At 29.6% G+C, this 17,822-nt stretch overlaps 3 protein-coding genes across 4 annotated transcripts; 1 reads left to right on the top strand and 2 right to left on the bottom strand.

The window, feature by feature from the left end:
• Positions 1 to 31: 31 nt before the first annotated feature.
• LOC134829309 (translation initiation factor eIF2B subunit epsilon) lies at positions 32 to 3,905 on the top strand. The gene is made up of 5 exons (XM_063842339.1): positions 32 to 222; positions 282 to 598; positions 655 to 1,727; positions 1,788 to 2,074; positions 3,616 to 3,905. The coding sequence occupies exons 1-5, from the start codon at positions 145 to 147 to the stop codon at positions 3,826 to 3,828; spliced, it is 1,968 nt and encodes a 655-aa protein (XP_063698409.1). The 5' UTR covers positions 32 to 144; the 3' UTR covers positions 3,829 to 3,905.
• Positions 2,068 to 3,479, bottom strand: LOC134829310 (mitochondrial amidoxime-reducing component 1-like). The gene is made up of 4 exons (XM_063842340.1): positions 3,352 to 3,479; positions 3,192 to 3,285; positions 2,700 to 3,131; positions 2,068 to 2,643 (listed from the first exon to the last, which is right to left on the bottom strand). Exons 1-4 carry the CDS (start codon positions 3,353 to 3,355, stop codon positions 2,196 to 2,198), a joined length of 978 nt encoding a protein of 325 aa, XP_063698410.1. The 5' UTR covers positions 3,356 to 3,479; the 3' UTR covers positions 2,068 to 2,195.
• Positions 3,906 to 5,296: 1,391 nt separating the features above from the next.
• On the bottom strand, positions 5,297 to 8,740 carry LOC134831285 (carboxypeptidase D). Of its 2 annotated transcripts, none has more exons than XM_063844980.1 (2): positions 7,224 to 8,740; positions 5,297 to 6,172 (listed from the first exon to the last, which is right to left on the bottom strand). In XM_063844980.1, the coding sequence occupies exon 1, from the start codon at positions 8,520 to 8,522 to the stop codon at positions 7,242 to 7,244; it is 1,281 nt and encodes a 426-aa protein (XP_063701050.1). In that variant the 5' UTR covers positions 8,523 to 8,740; the 3' UTR covers positions 5,297 to 6,172; positions 7,224 to 7,241. The 2 variants fall into 2 exon arrangements, with proteins under 2 accessions (XP_063701050.1, XP_063701049.1); XM_063844979.1 differs by having other exon boundaries at positions 5,298 to 6,172; positions 7,218 to 8,740.
• Between the last annotated feature and the right edge of the window lie 9,082 nt (positions 8,741 to 17,822).

Raw genomic sequence — 17,822 nt, 5'->3', positions numbered from 1 at the left:
AAACATGCGGATGTCAAATGGTTGAAATTTCATAACAAAACACCGAATTTCAGTACGACGAACAATTTTCTCGTTTTTTACGTGAATTTTTGATATTACAACTTCATCGAACGACGTCAGAGACTTTTACCTCAAATTCTCACAATGGAACAAGAAGAAACCTTTCAAGCTGTGCTCATAGTTGACAATTTCACAGATGCTTTTACGCCGTATGAGACAATTGTACGTAAGCAAAATTCACATTTTCAATAAAAAATTAATTTTTTAAAAATTTTTTTAAGGGTCTCATTCCTTGCGTGAACGTTCCATTGCTCGACTATGCTTTGGAATCGTTAAATCGCAGCGGCGTCGAAGAAGTTTTCGTTTTTGCGAGCATTTCGATCGATCAAGTGAAGGCTCTTGTGGCGGAAGGCAAGAAAAATCACAAAACATGGTCGATAAAAATGAACGTAGAGATTGTCAGTTCTGAAGGATGTCGTTGTTTCGGCGATGCTTTGAGAGATTTGGATGCTAAAGGACTGATTCGAGGTCATTTCGTGTTGATGGGAGCAGGAACTGTCACAAATGCGAAATTAGAACCGATTTTTGAGGAGCATAAGTGAGTTTTTTGAACATTTTTTTGATATTTTGAATGAAAATTTGAATTTTTTGTAGAAACAAATGCAAAATGGACAAAGGAGCTGCCATGACAGTCATTTATAAACGAGCTCCGGGCAATCAACGAACCGGAGATGAAGTTATTATAGCAACAGATGCTCATACGAATCGTTTACTCTTCCATCAGAAGCTGAAACCGCATCAAAAGGAACGTCATTTCCAATTTCCCTTGGAAATTCTCATGGAAAATCCCGAAATGATTGTTCATCACGACTTGATTGATCCGCAAATTGCTATTTGTGCGCCTTCTGTTCTTCCTCTGTTCGCAGATAACTTTGATTTCGAGACACGAGATGATTTTATTCGAGGACTTTTGATCAACGAAGAAATTCTCGCAAGTACAATTTACGTCAAAGAGCTCAACGAACAAGAATACGCTCGAAAAATCACAAATTGGCAAAGTTACAACATGGTTTCCAATGACATCGTCAATCGATGGGTTTATCCTCTCGTACCGAACAACGGAATCTGTGAGTTGGAACAAAAATACGCCTTTTTGCGAAATATGGTCTACAAAAACAACAAATCGCATCTTGAACGTGATGCTCGTCTCAAAGCCAACGTCGTTTTGGGCGAAGGATCAAACGTTGGCACAAAATCTGTCTTAAATTTCACCGTTGTCGGCAAAAATTGCAAAATCGGGAGCAATTGTACTTTGAATCACGTCTTTTTGTTCGACGGAGTGACGATAAAAGACAATGTCAAGCTGGAATATTGCGTTGTAGGCAAAAATTCTATCGTCGCAGAAAATTGTCAATTAGATCATGGTTGTGTCCTTGGCGATGAATGTCGTTTACCGCCGAAAACTCATTTGAGCAAAGCAATTGTGCGAAGTACGAAGCCTGATGACTTCGATGCTGACGATTACGAGAAATTAGCGGAGAAAGCGTACGTTATGAAAGGAGAGGAATCCCTTCAGATCGAATCTGACGACGAAGATGAGCCAAAAATCGTTAATTCGCATGTCAGAATGGGAAAATTGGAGTCGGAATATGTCGAAAGTGTTTACAGCTCTTCGAGTGAAGATGAAGAGGATGATGCGCCGTCTCCAATTCCCGAAGATAGTAACAGTAAGTACATTTTTCTTTGAAAATCGAAAATTTTTTTAAAAAAATATTTTTTTTTTGTAGTTTTCTTGTCCGAAGTTGTTGAATCCCTTAAAAGAGGCTTCGAGGAGAAATCTAATCCAGATTTTTTGGTTTTGGAGATCAATTCTTCGCGTTACGCTTATAACATGACCTTGTCTGAAGTTAATTTTTATGTTATCAAGGCAATTTTGAGCCTTCCAACGTTATTACAAGCTGAAACTGCCAAGATTTTTTCCGTATTTGAGCAATTAATGAAGTATTTCGGACCTGTAGTGAAGAATTACATCAAAGGAGAGGCGGCGATGAACGATTGTCTCAAAGCATTTGAGGTAAAGAGAAAATTCAAAATGTTTGTCAAGCGTTTGTTACTGACAAATTGTTCAAAACTTCATTTTTCGTGCAATTTTTTTCCTATTCGAGGCTTTTTCATACCAAAAACACTAAAAATTTCTATCCTTGAACGAAAACAGGATCTCCAACTCGAATTTTTCCTCCGCCATTGATCAATCCAAGATGAATTCCCATAACTGGCGACGTTCCGTACTCCGGAAATTGACGATATTCCTTCAAAGCTTTCAACGGTTGTCCATCGCTTCGTCTCTCGCCTGTTTCTGGATCAATTACCGTAAAAGCGCATCGCAAACATTGCTGAGTGACTCTCATAATAATTTCGTCTCCAATTTTAACCCATTTGAAATTGTCTTCGTCGAAGGCATTTGGTCCTTTTAGTACGAGATTCGGGCGAAAAGTTAATGGAGTTACAGTAAAATCAACTTTTTTATTCAAATCCTCGACCGATGCTTCGTTGATCATCATGAAACTTGTCTCGTCGTGTAAAGCTCCTGTGTGTTCTGAAGTAGCCAAGGGGAAATTTTTGCTTCTTTCGTAAACGGGTTTACTAAAAAAATTTTTTTTTTGTGATTTTTCATGAAAAAATCTTGAATTTTCACTCACGTTGGATAATCTAATGGATAAAAAACGAGCCGCAATCCCTTTTCTTCCTTCAAAATGTACATTGAAAGCCATTTAGCGACATCATCTCCGCAATCAAGTGTCTCCATGGGCACATTTTCCCACGTTCCCGGCTTTACAACTTCATTTTTCGCAACAACTTTCGCAATATCGACTTCAATTTCTTCCATATTTGGTGCCGAAAGTGTCAAAATCGACTCATTTTTGATTTTTGGCATCAATTTTACCAAAGCCGGGAATTGACGTGCAGTTACAAAACGATTTGTCGACTCTTGAATAACCATAAAAGAGCGATCCCATAGAAATTGTTGCTTAATTCCCATTTTTGTGCATTCAACCTCTCGTGTTGAAAGCTTTCCGCATGATTTGATAGGAAAAAAGTACAAATCTGAGATTTCTCCGACTTGAATCCATCTGAAATTCGTAAAATTTGAATTAAAAATGACGCAAAAAAGAAAAAAATGCAAAAATTACCTTCTTGGAATTTGATTTTGTTGCCATTTCTTGTAGGAAATCGCCAAAAAAGTCACGAGCGATGCCCCAGCAGCAACTTTTGTGATAGTAGATTCTGTTTTTCATGAAAAAAATAACTTTTACATGAAATTTTTTGAGATTTTTAGTCAAAAACACTCACCCATTGTTCAAAACAATCCAGCTAACTTTAATAAACAATGAATTGCCTTGTGTTTATGCGACGCGAGCGAAGACACAACAAAGTATAAAATGACTTGTTGCTCGTGTGTTCATTCGCTGTATGATCTTTTCGACCTTGTGTTGATAACGTATCGTCATTTCGCGAACATCGTTGCGACATTTCTTTGATAAAATGCCCTATTAGCAACGAAATTTTTTTTTTTAACGTGAAATCTAATAAAAATCTTCATTTTTTTATCATTAGGAAACTTTTGTTCAAGTTCCCGCTCTCAAAGCTCGTGCTCATCAGCTACTCCATTACCTGTATGACAACGAAATCCTCTCAGAAGACGTGATTACTGCTTGGTACGAGAACTTAGATGACGATTCGGGATGCAAAACGGATGCCATCGGCAAATTTATTCAATGGCTCGAAGATGCAAGCGAAGAGGACGACTCCGAAGACGACTCAGAATGATAATTTTTTGACTTTTGTTGAAAATTAACTAAATTGAATAAAGAAAAAAAAATGTTACATAACGAAATACGAGAAGAAAGAATGAAAGGCAAGTAAAAGTAAATGAAAAAAATCCTCCCACGCACAAAATTATTCCATGCGGAAGTGATTGGCTGTTAGAAATTGATAAAATAAACACGAGAAATTCCTTTCCCTTTAATATTTTAGCAACATTGTTGATTGGGTGACTAAAGTAACAGTGACACAGTTCACTTGCGATAAAAACATTTATTTGCTTATTATATCATTGCCTCAGATATGGAGTCGTTTATCGATTAATTGTTCGTTTATTGCCTTACTTACCCATATTTTCCTGTTTGCAGTCACTTTCGAGTGCAAATTCCAGTTTTGCATTTGCATTTTAATGGATTTGTTGAGTTTTTTAGTCCTTTCCTTAACGGCATTGTCCTCAAAGTAGCAAAAAGCAGCGTGATGAACATGTAAATTAACTCATAAGCATAAATGAGGTGCATGTCATATATGAGAAATTGTCAACTTGTTGATTTTACGTTTTTTTATATCTTATCAAACACTTGTCATTCTAAAATTTATCAAAAATATCGATTTCTTATAAAAATTAAAATTTTATTGAAAAAAAAATATCAATTCGATTTTATCGCTCGATGTCACTTGAATTGCAAACTTTTTTTTTATTTAATTTTTTTTTTTAACAAAATTATTTTGCGAATAAAAAAAAATTAATTTGCATTAATTAAAAAATTAAAATTTTTAAACATTAATTTACTTAAAAATATTTTTTTAAATAAAAAAAATTAATTAAAAAATATTATTAAACAAAATTTCATTTAATTTAAAAAAAAATAAAAATAAATAAAATAAAATTATTACAAAATATTTTTTTAAATTTAAAATAAAACTAAAAATTAATTTTTTAAAAAAATAAAAAAGAATTCACTTGAAAAAATTAAATTTTTAAAAAATTTTTTTTTAAAAATATAAAAAAATTTAATTAAAAACTATTTTTTTAAAATTAAAAAAAAAATTAAATTTTAAAATTTAAAAAAAAAACATATAAATGATACTTTTTTAATTAAAAATAAAATTATTTAAAAAAACCAAAAATTGTTTTTTTTAAATTAAAAATTAAATATTTTAAAAAATTATATTTTTTTTTTAATTTAATTTTTATTTTTTTTTTTTTAATTTTTTTTAAATAAAAATAATTAAATTATAAATTATAATTCATAAAATCGAAAATTTAAAAATAAAATTTAATAAAAAAAATATTTTTTATATTAATTAATTGAAATAATAGCCTTACTTACCCTCGTTTAATGATTTCCAAGATCATTTCCATCAAAACAAGCCTTGATATAAAAATAAAACAAATTTTTTTGTGGAGGCTAATTTACAATAAAGTACTTTTTATTTATATTTTATTCAATAATGTTTTCCATCATCATATAATAATAATTAATTTTTGTTTTTCATAATTTTTATCATCAATATTTTTTTTTATTACAGTAATAAGTAAGTTTCAATAACAGAACATTAATTCTCAAATATTTGTTGCTTGATTGATTGAATAATGGATTAAATTTTATTTATTTTTTGTATTTTCTTGAGAGTTTTTCACATTTTTTTTTTATTTGTTTCTCTTCACTTTTTTTTACACATTTAATATTTTATACATTTATAATTTTTTTCGTAAGTACTTTTTTGTACAATTTTTTTAATTTTATTGGGTGAGATTTTTTTAAAGAAATTTTTAAGTAAAAAAAAGTTTTTATAGGAATTGTCATTGGAATGTACTTATCAAGTAGAGTGGATTCTCGTCATTGTTTTGTTACCTATAATATTACTTAGAACTGATATGATAAGAAGTTCAAGTGAAAACCGGTATGAATCAAAAAAGGAGGCGACGACTGGTTATTCACTTTCCTTTTTTTTTGTTTTTTGAAATGGCAAACGAGATTTCAGTAAGAAACTGAAAAAGAGAAAAAACCGTTAATAGCCTGTTTTTGCGTAAGAATCGACCTTGGAGTGACTTGAGGCAGACAAGGAAGTCGGGGAATTTTTCTTCTTTTATTTTTAAAGTTCTACTTTGGTATATTGTTCCATGTGAGTTCGAGGTTTTTGGTTCAAAATTCCCACAATTTTATTTTTTCTCTTTAAAAAAAACAGATCTTGGCATAAAATTAAGAGTTAATTAAAAAAAAAATAGATTAACTTAGAGACTTAAAATTTTTAATTCCATGCTATTTTTTGTACAGCTCACCACAGCAAATGTTTTGTTTGAATTTTTAATTCATTCACGTCTTTATTTTTATTTTTTGTAAATCACCTAAAAAAGTAAAGAAGAAAAATCACGTTAGAAGTTGTTGCTTTTAAATAATTCATGAAGGTGTGTGTTAGATAACATTCGTGTCATTTCACTCTCATTGCTACATTTTTTTCGTTAAAATTTAAAAAAAAATAAGACTAAACGGGTTTTAGCGCGTTCGAAAGTGAATGAAACATATTTTAATTTCGCTGCCGTTATTCGTAAAATTGGTTTAAATTTTTGAATTATTTTTTTTTACAAAATTTTTTTTTCTTAGCTTTCAAAAAAATTCAAAAATAATTATATAAAAAAGTTTTAGGGCATATATAAAAATTATTTTATGCATAAATTAAGCAAAAAAATCGAGTCCATTCAAAAATTATCAAATTTTCCTTTACAAAAAAGTAATTAGCAGGAAGGTCTTAATAGAATATTTAATTCTGAGACGAAGAATAAATTATCAGATTTCTTGTCAAATCAATCAAATTAATAATTTTTTAAATTTTATAGACCTTCGTAAGTTTAAGAATTGAAAAATATTTTTAAAAAATAATTTTCAAAAAAATTTTTATAAAATTTTACAAAATTTTGAAAATTAAAAAGAATTTATATTTTTTTATTTTTACAAAATTAATCATTTTTATTTAGAAATTTGTTTTTTATTTTTTTAAATATTTTTTTTTAATTAAATAAAATTATTTAAATTATTATTTTATTTTTTTTATTATTTAATTTTTTTTTTATTTTTTAAAAAACATTAAATTCTTTTAAGTTTGATTTTTTTAATAAAAATAATAATTTAAATTAATTAATTATTTTTTTTTTTTTGTTTAATTTAAAATATTGAATTTTCAATTAATTTCCTACTTTTATCGAAAAATTTTATGAAAGAAAAAATAACAAAAAAAAAATAATTTTGACTTGTTTAACTTTTACGCTTAACGGCAGTAAATTCATAAATATCATAAATTTTACCCATTTTTATGGCATTTGCGTAAAGACAGTAGCTCGACATAATTAATTCAAAAAAAAAAGAGATAAAAATGTTAAAATATGAAACACTGACCTTGACTCAAATTTCGTAAACTATTTACATTTGCAACGGAATGCGTCGTCCGTAGTCTACGGGATAAAGTTGAAAATTCAGCTCGACGGGACCATCTTCAGTAACTGTAACGGTATAAACTTCACTTGGCGAGTAATCAAATGCAGTTGCTTGAATTCTGTACGTTCCTGGAGTCAACAATCGCCAATATTCGCCACGTTCTGTCGATCTCACGGGTTTATCTTCCAAATTTTCAACGACAATTTCCGCATCGCGCAATGGATGACCTCTGGCATCAGTTACGAGTCCCTTAACGCCCATATGAGTGAGTTTCATGAATTCAATTAGCGAGCGTTTGTTGCGTTTCCATTCGCCAACGAGTTCTTCTGCCTTCGGAAATTTGCAACACGAGAGTTCGAGCGTGATTTCGAAGCAATTTGTGAAGGCGTAATTGAAATCTTGCATGCCGCCGTCAAGTTCGTACCAAAAAGCGCCATTTGTGATGCCACGAGGGAAGGATTCGTTGCAATTCAAACCGCGACGCATCGTTGGATGATTTTTAGCATAAGTGTTGGCAAGTACTTTGAACACTCGATCATCGGGAGTTAAGCTATTTTCGCAACATTGACGATGTTTGATGGAATTGTCGTACGGATAGGAGGCAACAACTGCTCCGCCATGCAAATTCGCCGAAAGAACAAAGGGATTTCCGAGCAACCATTCAATCGTGGCGATCGTTTCGGGTTGACGTCGTTGATTCTTGAGCTTTTGCACGACCAAGTTATCCAAGCGATCGGGGAAATCGCGATTCAAATCGACTCCAGCTGCGTTAATTCGACCAACATATTGCGGCAAACTGTCACAATTGCCCTCGAACGAACGCTCGAAACCATCGGGGTTCATGCTTGGCATGAGGAAAATCGCCGTGTTATCAACCAATGACGTCACCTCCGACGAACTGTTGTAGTTGTACAGCAAATATTCTGCCAAGTAGATTAACAGCTGGCGTCCCACAGTTTCATCGCCGTGCATATTCGCGACATATTTGAACATGGGCATCAACAAGGGACGCGTATGCTGAACATTTTTGCGGATTTCGAGCACAAACAAGTCGCGACCTTCCAAACTTTTCCCAATCGACGTCAATTTCGCGAGTGAGGGAAAAGTGTTCTGCAACTGCAACAATTTACTGCCCAAATCTTGGTTCGACGTGTAATGCGGGTCTTCCAAGAAACGCTCGTCTTCGTGATTCGCAAGCGAAGCTCCCCAAACGTCGCGAACCGTGACTCCGACGAGCATCAAGAAAATTATGCTCAAATTTTTCATGACGTCTTTTCGACTACCCACACAAAATTTCGCCCAACAAAAGCTTATCACAACTTTTTGTGTTTTTTTTTCTTGTATTTTTTTTTTATTTTTTACAAAACACTCATATTTGGCGTGAGTCTCGATGAAAGATTTTACAAAGACAAAAGAAACCTTTTTTTCTTCTTTTTTTTAAATTTAATTCACAAGCGAACACGGATTTTGTTCTGCGCGATACAGTTAACACCAAAAGACTGAATGAAATAAAACGCACGACTGTGAGAACAAAATAAACAGGTCCCGTTCATTAACAAAGATTTTATAAAATGATTAAATTTTGCACTGAAATAAGTAACAAAACTATAAAATTCATTAATGAACAACGCCATAGCAAAATTCAAAGCACGTGATTGGTTGAAATTCGTGTGACATGACAAAATGAACGAATCACGAGGATGGAAGAGAAAAATCGATCGAAAATTGAGAGATTTGACGTCACGAGAACAGTGAAGTACGAAATTTGAGGGTTTATTTAATATTGAAATAATTTTCAAAAATATCAATTTAAATTTAAAATTAAAAAAAAATAAATAAAAATATACCTATTTAATTTTTTAAAATATTTCATATTTAATTTTTTAAAAAAAATATTTTTTTATTTTTTACAAATTTTTTTTTTTAATTTAATTTAATTTTAATTTAAAATTTAATTATTATTTTTTTTAATTTAATTTTAAATTAATTTTTATTTTTTTTTAATTTTTTTTTAATTAAATTAGTTTTTTTTAATTTTTTTTTAGTTTTTTATTTTTTTTTTATTTTAATTTTTTTTTTTAATTTTATTTCTAATTAATTTTATTTTTTTTTTTAAATTTTTTACTTCATTTATAATTAATTTTTTTTTAAATTTCAATTTTAATTTTTTTAAGAAAAAATATTTTTAATTTTTTTTTTATTTATTTTATTTTATTTATTTTATTAATTTCTTTAATTATTTAATAAATTTTATTTCTTTAAAAATTTTTTTAATTAATTTTTAAAATTAAATACCTAATTGATTCTTGAAATCTAACTTCTGTCTAAAAATTTAAATTTTCTGTTAAATATTAAAAAAAAAATCTTAATTGCGCAAAAAAATTAAAATTTTGAAAAAAAATAAAATTTTCAAAAAGTACTGAAGCGAAACTGTGCAAAAAAGTTTGCAATTCAGGTGAAATCGAGCGATCATTAGAATAACAACGAATGACACGCACAGAACATAATGAAGCATTCTTTGGGCATTATTATGCAAAAATAACACAAAAAAAATCATTTTGATGCAGCACAATAACAAACACGTTCAAACATTTGTTAAAATAAAAAATACTTTTCACGTCCGTTCTGGATTTCAACGCAGTTATCGAGCGCAACATCGCCCAAGCCAGCGTAATGGAAATAATATTCTGAGCATGTAATTACACACAAATCGTATTTTAAGGTCATTTCTGTTATGAATATTTGGATATTGGACAAAACAAACATCGAAGGTGATGTTGACACGAAAAAAATTGTAAAAAATGAGCAATTAGAAATTTTGTTTTTATTTTACGTACGAGAAAGAATGTAGCAAATTAAGGCGATTTCATGAAATGGACTGAAATGGTAACGGAAGCTTTTACTCATAATTTTAAGAAATTTTTTTCAGCACACGTTTGTTTTTTTTTTCTTTATTTGGGTAAGTAAAAGTTTTTTAATGACATTTTTTTTGATGATTCGAGTTTTTATTATTCTTCGTCTTTTTTAGAACAGTTAGACAAGTGTAAAGTTGTTAAATATCTAATACAGCACAAAGGCGGTAAGTAATGCAGGATATGAGTGATTTCATGCTCGAAGAGTTTTTCACGTTTATTTTTTTTTTTGAGTTGAATGAATGACCTTCCATGTCACAATTATCTTCCTTTCCTTTTCTTTGGCTTTTTCTTCCCTTTTGTTTGCGTTATCACGTGTGATGCAATAATTATCGTGAAACCAACGTGTCATGTCAATATCATTCAATTGCATTTTTTTTAAATTAATAAATAGGTTATGGGTCGCCTTTTATTTGACGAGTGAGAAGCACAGTGTAACAAAAATTCAGGTAAATATTTTTTTTTATATTTGAAAATTTGTTTTTTTATTAAAAAAATCGAAGTTTTTGTCCATTAAAAGAATTCTTTAAAAATTAAAAATGTAAGAAAATTAAAAGCGAAAAAAAAATCATTGGAAAATAATTAAAAATAAAAAAAATAGAGAAAATAGTCGTCTAAAGAACGACATACTATACCGCATTTGGATGTTATATATCTACGCTTTTTTGTACTCCTTTTGACCCTTTTGCAATTTCATACACTTTCAAAACAAAACATGTCAAAGAAAAAAATTTTTTCTGTTTAAATTTTTTGGCAGTTTTAAGTTATAAAATGATAAAAAATGTTAAATTAGAGCCCTCTGACAAATTTTTATCCATTTGGAGCAAGATTTGACAAAATTTGCTTTGAGACAGTTTTTGACATAGTTTTTCTCTTGATTTGGTTTTTAAAACAAAACTATGTCAATGAAAAAATTTTTTTTCAGTTTCAATTTTTTGGCAGTTTTGAGTTATAAAATAATTAAAAATGATAAATTAGAGCCCTCTGACAAATTTTTATCCATTTGGAGCAAGATTTGACAAAAATTGCTTTGACAAAGTTTTTGACATAGTTTTTGATTTAGTTTTTCTCTTGATTTGGTTTTTAAAACAAAACTATGTCAAAGAAAATTTTTTTTTTAATTTCATTTTTTTATGTCCAAAGACCCTTAGAGTACTCAAATAACTAAAAAATTACTTTATTTTTTAAGAATTATTTTTTCTTCGAAATGCGGTAAAAAAATACAAAAAAAAAAATTAATGTGAGATTCATAATTTTTAAAAATTTTAATTGAATTAATTAATTTAATTTAATTAAATTGAAATTTCGATAAAAAAATTCTTTAAAGTAGAAAAAAATTTTTTTTTTGTTGGATTGTGATTCACTTGTTTGATATACGACTTTTTTTGCCCTCATGTATCATCATCATTAATTTACTTCCCTTGTTGAAAAGGTATCTTCAATGCTATTTCCCTATGTGATTATCATTTTTCATTATTATTTCATTAAATAAATTATTATATCTTTCTCATTTTTCATTTTCAATAAAAAAGAAAGAAAAAAAAAAGTCGAGAGTCTGCAACAAATAAAATTGAAAACAAACAATCATCATCATCATGATGTGAATTCGCTTGTGTTTCGTGTTTCGTGCAACTCGTTACAATTGAAAATTAGAAACAATTAACACAGTAACACGATGCACTTTCTGCACCCGCATATCGTGCGTGGATTACTTCTTCTCTCTTTTCTGCTGCTGCTGTGATTTACGATAAACAAATCATATCATAACGCACAACGAGCTGAGTTATTGGTTCAGCAGGTTCACTTTTTGTTTTGTTTTTCTGCTTGTCAATGTTACAGTTATTGTTCCAAGTGTGTCAGAGTTGCAATAAAATAAATTTTCTGTGGAATTGTTACAGTTTTTATTGTGCATTATTTTCATTACAGCCAACTACTGAACTAAAGCAACGCGAATTGTGATACAAATTCTTCGGATTCGTCAGTTAGTTTTGCACTCGTTCGCCTTCTGACAGTCTTCCAGCCCATTGCGACACGTACAGGCCATGCATCCTTTCCAAAAGAAGATTCCATCGGGTTTTCCTTTGCACGAAAAAGTTTTCCTGAAGACTTGATCTCGTTTCTGCTTGTGCTCCTGTAACTTCGATTCCCAATCGGGCCAATCTGCGTTCCATTTCTGATCATCAAAACAGGAAATTTGTGAGATGACGACGAGAAATAGTGTCAAAAAGGTGAACAGGATGAAATTTACACGCATCTTTTCCGGTTTTTGTCGAAAGTTCAAGCGAAGTGTGAAAATGTCATTCACTTGTGCGGAATAACAAACTCGACACAAACAACATTAAAGCGTAACTGAAGATAATTCCGTTCAATCAAAGATATTTATATCGCAACTCTCTCGTTTTTCGGAGATATTTTAAACGATGTGTCATCAATCGAGCGCCGCGATTTAAAAAAAAAATTTAAAAGTTGAAATGAGTAATCGCGCACGGAAATGAATCGTCGTTACATCCAACTTCTAGATCCAGAGAGATACGCAAAGTAGAGAGAATTTTGTAACTTGCTTGACCTTTCTTTCTTTTTTCTTACTTTAATGCTTCGTAAGTAGGTGAGTTCTACGGTAAACACAAATTCCAGATTTAAATGCGCAAAATTGGCACACACGCCACACACAGAGAGAGATAAAAACATAAAAAAAATAGATGAGAATAAATTGCTGCTTGCGATCCCGGTGCTAGATGTAGAAATAATGGAGGATGGATCTCGTAAGTCGTTATTACTTCAATGATCGTCGCTTTATTATCGGCAATTCCGTTTCAGCAAAGCGTTCTTGTAAACTGAGGGAAGGGTAAATTGTTATTAACCATTGCTTTTACGTCACTTTACTTCTTTCGTTTTATGTAAGATTCTGAGAAAGAAGTTTTTTTTTTAAGTTTTAATGAAAGAATTGAAAGGTTTCCTTTCATCGTTGCTCTTGAATGGTTTCGAAGAATTTTGTTTTAATTTGAGTTTTTATGTTGAAATTAATCTTTAATTGCTGTCATTTTGAGTGAAATTATCTTAATTTTCATCCTCAGAGTTCTGAAGTCAGGAGAAAGAGTCAAAGAAAAATGATCAAATAATTCATTTAGCGAACGATGTATTCCATTTTCCTTTTAAAAAGTTAAAAATTTTTCAATATTTTTAATATAAAACTGAAAATACAGAAAATTTTCTTTGAATGTCATTTTGATAATTTTTAAGTTAGAAAATAAAAAATTATAAAAATACAAAAAAAAATCCTCAAAAAAAATTTTTTTACATTTTTAAAATAAAAATAAATTTAAAATTTTAATAATTTTATTTTTTTTAATTAAAAAAAATGTTTAACTTTTTAAAATAATTAACTTTTAGTTTTTTAAAAAATTAAATTTTTTATTAAAAAAAAAATTAATTTAAAATTAAATTTTGATTTATTTTTTCTTTTTTAAAAAATTAGTTTTTCAAAATTTATTTTAATTTTTTTTTAAATTGCATTAATTTGATATGAAATAATATTTATTTTTTTTTTTAATTTTGTTGAAAAAGTTTATTTTTTTTAAAGTTTAAATAATTTTTTTCAGCATAAAAATTGAAACAATTTTAATTTATTATAACTTCCAAACAAATTCTAAGTTCTTAAGCTTGAAATTCGAAAAATATAAAAAATTCGTATTTTTTTTTAATTAAGGATGGATGTAAAGTTTGAAATTGATAAAAAAAATAAAATAAAATAATTTTTTTTTTCTTTCAGAAAGACGAGAAAACCATTTAATTCGCAATTAAAGCAAAATTTCTATTCCAATTAATTCAAACCAAGCATAAAACTCCAATATTTTTTCTTCAGGACGATCAACAAAAAATTCCTTTATCGAAAAAATGCATCGCGCCTTAACCGAAAACCCATCTGGAACATATCTCCGATGAATAAATTACGGCAAAAGCGAGACAACGATCACTCACCTGCTTTCCAGTTTAACACAAACACAGCTGCAAACTTCTTTCAACTTCCAATTTTACCATTTAACCAGACAGACAAACATTTAAAGGGAACCACAGACACTCAGGCAATGCAGTTACTCATTCAGCGCGAAGTACTTTCCAAGCCGTACACGAACACTCGTCGTTGTTGTTATGCTTGAATCAGCAAGCAGGTACATACCTTTTATTCGAGTGAGTTTCATTTCAGTTGTTGTCGGAAGTTCATTGATCTAACATCAACATCGTCGTCGTCGCGCGGTGACTCGATAAACTCTGAAAGAAGAAAAAAAAATAAAAATAAATAAATACTCGTTACTATCAGAGCAGGTCTTGGTAACTGGACTGCAGTGAATTCAATTTTATAATCAATAATTTTAATAAATAATCGATCGAGTGTGCAAAAAAACTCGTAACGAAAGAAATGCAAGTACATTGAACGAACGGAAAATAAGTCGAATGCTCATAAATCATCTTAATGGATTAAATTAAGTTTAGTGGGATTAAGAAGCTAAACACATTTTATTGCGCGGGTAAGCTAATTATTGCTTGTTAAATAGAACGAACGCGAGAAATGTGGGAGTTTTTACGAAATGCGAAGAAAATTGATGTTCAGATTATCTTCCATAAAGAACGGGATTTGATAGATTTTTAATTAAAGTGAAATTCGTGTCCAAAAAACTAAAATTCAGTAAAAACTAAAATAAAAAGTGAATGTCCGCTAAAAAGCAATAATTTTCTGTGCCATCCAAGCAATTTGCGATAAATTTCATCAAATTACACATCATACTTCTTTTTTTTGTCTACTTTCCTCATCACATCGCCGATCAAATTACAAAAACAACGACAAGCTTCAGTCACCCATTCACCTACAAATCGAGTTTTGTTTTTATGTAAATTACTCTTGTAAAAAAAATGTTTGATAAATGATGCACCTGTCGAGCAAACTTGTTGTAAATGCTTGGTCAAGTGTCATTTTACGGTGTTTATGGAAAATAATTCACTAATTAATTAACTAACTGCGATTTTGAAAAGTTGTTTTTTAGTAAAAGTAGCTATAATTAATTGGTCAAGAGGATTGTGCCAAAAGCCGCTTTGCTATGACGGAAGTGATTGTTGGAGCTTTGAGGCGAAAGCAGCTCAATATTGGTTAATTAATTATGTTATAAAAAAATATTTTTACGCACATTTTCTCAATACGAAAATTTATAGGAAGTTTCGTAATACCGCGGAACTTCTAATCATTAAAATTTTTGTAATCTTTTTGTCACTCGGGGCAAAATTGAGGAATTTGAAATTGTAACAACTAAAACAAATCAAAAACAATTAAATGAACATTCATAACTTTTGTTCAAAAAAATCATCAAGTTGTTAGAAATTAGAGTTCGAGCGGGCTTTGGAGTGATTGATGAGGTTGTTGTACAAGAAAAGGTACAAAAATAAATTAAATAACAATGATTGGGAGTAATTCGTAAATTTGTTATTGTTTGAAGAATCTTTTTTTGTGTGAGAAGTCGACTTTTGTTGGTATTTAAGTAAAGATCACGGACAGTTATTGTTTAGATTTTAATAAAAAAAAATTAGTTTTTAAAAGAATTTTTGACTCATTGTGGGAGTCTAATGGAGAGGAAATCAATCAAACATGATATCTTTGAATTTCCATCAGAAATTTGTCTTGACAATGAACCTTTTTGATGGTTTTTGAAGGTTTCGTGATGGATTGAATGACCGAAAGTTAAAAAAAATTACCGAAAAAGTTTCATTCGAAGGCGTTAAGATAAAAATTTTGGTTAATGAATAGGGCTGAACATCGCCGACATGTGCTATGTTGACTCTTAGATAATCAGGCAAGAGACCTTTGACACATTTATAAGTAAGGACAAGCACATTAAAGTTTATTCTTTGTTTGACACTCAATAATTCAGTTTGTTTCAACATATCACAGATTCAGTGATCTTAATGCTTGATTTTGCACTTTTTGTAATTCATTCAAATCAGTCTCGTTCTTCAAAATCAAAATTGACCCAACCATAGATTTATAAAGCATCAGTCTTGTTTCTCTATCGATCTTATTTCTATGTCTTATTAAAAAACCATCCTTCTTTGCCGTCTTTTTTATCACAGTTTTAAGGTTTTCTTTCATATTCAATTCTTCGTCTATAATGATTCCCAAGTATTTGATGATCTTTGAATGATGGAAGTTTAAATCTTCAAAAAATTTCCTGTAAAAAAATATTTTATCACGAAAATTTATGTTATTTTTGTTATTTTTTAAAATTTTTGAAAAGTAACTTTAACAACTTAATTACCAACAATGAAAATTCAGTAAAACAACCTTCTCAACACTTTAATGCCTTATCAATCGAATCTTTTGTTGATGCTTGCATCTACATATGAACGTCCTCCAAAGCACTTTAAGCTCGCTTTTTACAAATTACACGTTAGTGCGTTCCATTCTGACATTCGCTACAATCAATCCCCTTCTTCTCTCGCCTTCCAACCACGCTGAATGAAAAAAACTAAAATTTTCATAATGCGCCGTCTAAATGAAGTTACCAAGGTAATGTTTTTGTTGTTGTTGCTAAAAAAACACAATAAATTTAAATAGATACATGTCAAAAAAGTAAGTCTCTAAGGTGCTATTTTGAGTGAGGATCGAGGAAAAAAACACTTTTTTTTACAAAATTACAAGAAACATGTAATCATCTACCGTTTTAAGTAATGAGCAATGATAAATGTTAATGATGATACTTACCCAAATTCGTTGCGAGTCCCTGAAACGGGGCTCTAACATTTTTCTGCCTTGCCTCGAACATTCCGACGTTTCTTCTTCGTTTTCCATTCCTAAACGTTCAATGAACAATGAAACATTAAAAAAAAATGTTTACAAAAAATGCATTTCGAAATGTTTCATGTTTCAATTTTCGAGCAAAACAAACGATTCAGTTACGATTCCAAAACATATGTAATTCGAAACATAACATTTTATGTACAATTTATGTTGTCGTCGTTGCATTTTTGCTCTCAACTACAGACTTTCGAACCATTTTCTGTGGAATGGAAAAATTTGATATTTAAACTGCTTCGAGAGACAATTAATGCAACATTGTTCCTTGTCGTGTAATTATTTCGTTTTTTTTTTCGTTCGTTTTGTTTTTGTTGTCGCTTCTTTTTCACTCAAACGAAAATTATTAAAGTAGTTATAAAAGTGGTAATAACAATAATTTTTGATGATAATGCGATATAAAAGTTGACTTAACTGGATGAAAGAGTCATCAAAAGTCATAAAAATGCATGTTGCTTTGTATTAAAAACAGTTAAAATTGTCGCAAAATGGAATTTTATAAATTTTTTTGGAGAGAATTGAATTTTTTCTTTGCGCAATTTCGTCGCGTAATGGATTTTAAATGATTTTTGGGAGAAAATTTTCTCTTAGGTAACTAAAGATTTTATAATATAATATGTTCAGTTATTATTAAATATTTTTTTTCACTTTTAATTTTTCTGAATTTCAAGTTTACGAAAAAAAACTTTAAACATTTTTAAATAAAATTAAAATAAGAAATTATCTCCAAATTTTAACTTTTTGTATTTTAAATTAAAACAATGGAAGATTTTAAAATAAAATAAAAAAAAAAAATTTTTTTTTTCAAAAAATCAA

This window comes from Culicoides brevitarsis, chromosome 2, assembly GCF_036172545.1.
Source record: "Culicoides brevitarsis isolate CSIRO-B50_1 chromosome 2, AGI_CSIRO_Cbre_v1, whole genome shotgun sequence".
Lineage (NCBI taxonomy): Eukaryota > Metazoa > Arthropoda > Insecta > Diptera > Ceratopogonidae > Culicoides > Culicoides brevitarsis.
This window is presented reverse-complemented; position numbering and strand designations above follow the sequence as displayed.

Coding starts and splice junctions, on each gene's coding strand:
- LOC134829310 (XM_063842340.1), bottom strand. Junction 3,132..3,191: donor CAAAATCAAATTCCAAGAAG/GTAATTTTTGCA, acceptor TACGAATTTCAG/ATGGATTCAAGTCGGAGAAA. Junction 2,644..2,699: donor TATCCATTAGATTATCCAAC/GTGAGTGAAAAT, acceptor AAATTTTTTTAG/TAAACCCGTTTACGAAAGAA.
- LOC134829309 (XM_063842339.1), top strand. CDS start 145: ATGGAACAAGAAGAAACCTTTCAAGCTGTGCTCATAGTTGACAATTTC. Junction 599..654: donor CCGATTTTTGAGGAGCATAA/GTGAGTTTTTTG, acceptor AATTTTTTGTAG/AAACAAATGCAAAATGGACA. Junction 1,728..1,787: donor AATTCCCGAAGATAGTAACA/GTAAGTACATTT, acceptor TTTTTTTTGTAG/TTTTCTTGTCCGAAGTTGTT.
- LOC134831285 (XM_063844980.1), bottom strand. CDS start 8,522: ATGAAAAATTTGAGCATAATTTTCTTGATGCTCGTCGGAGTCACGGTT.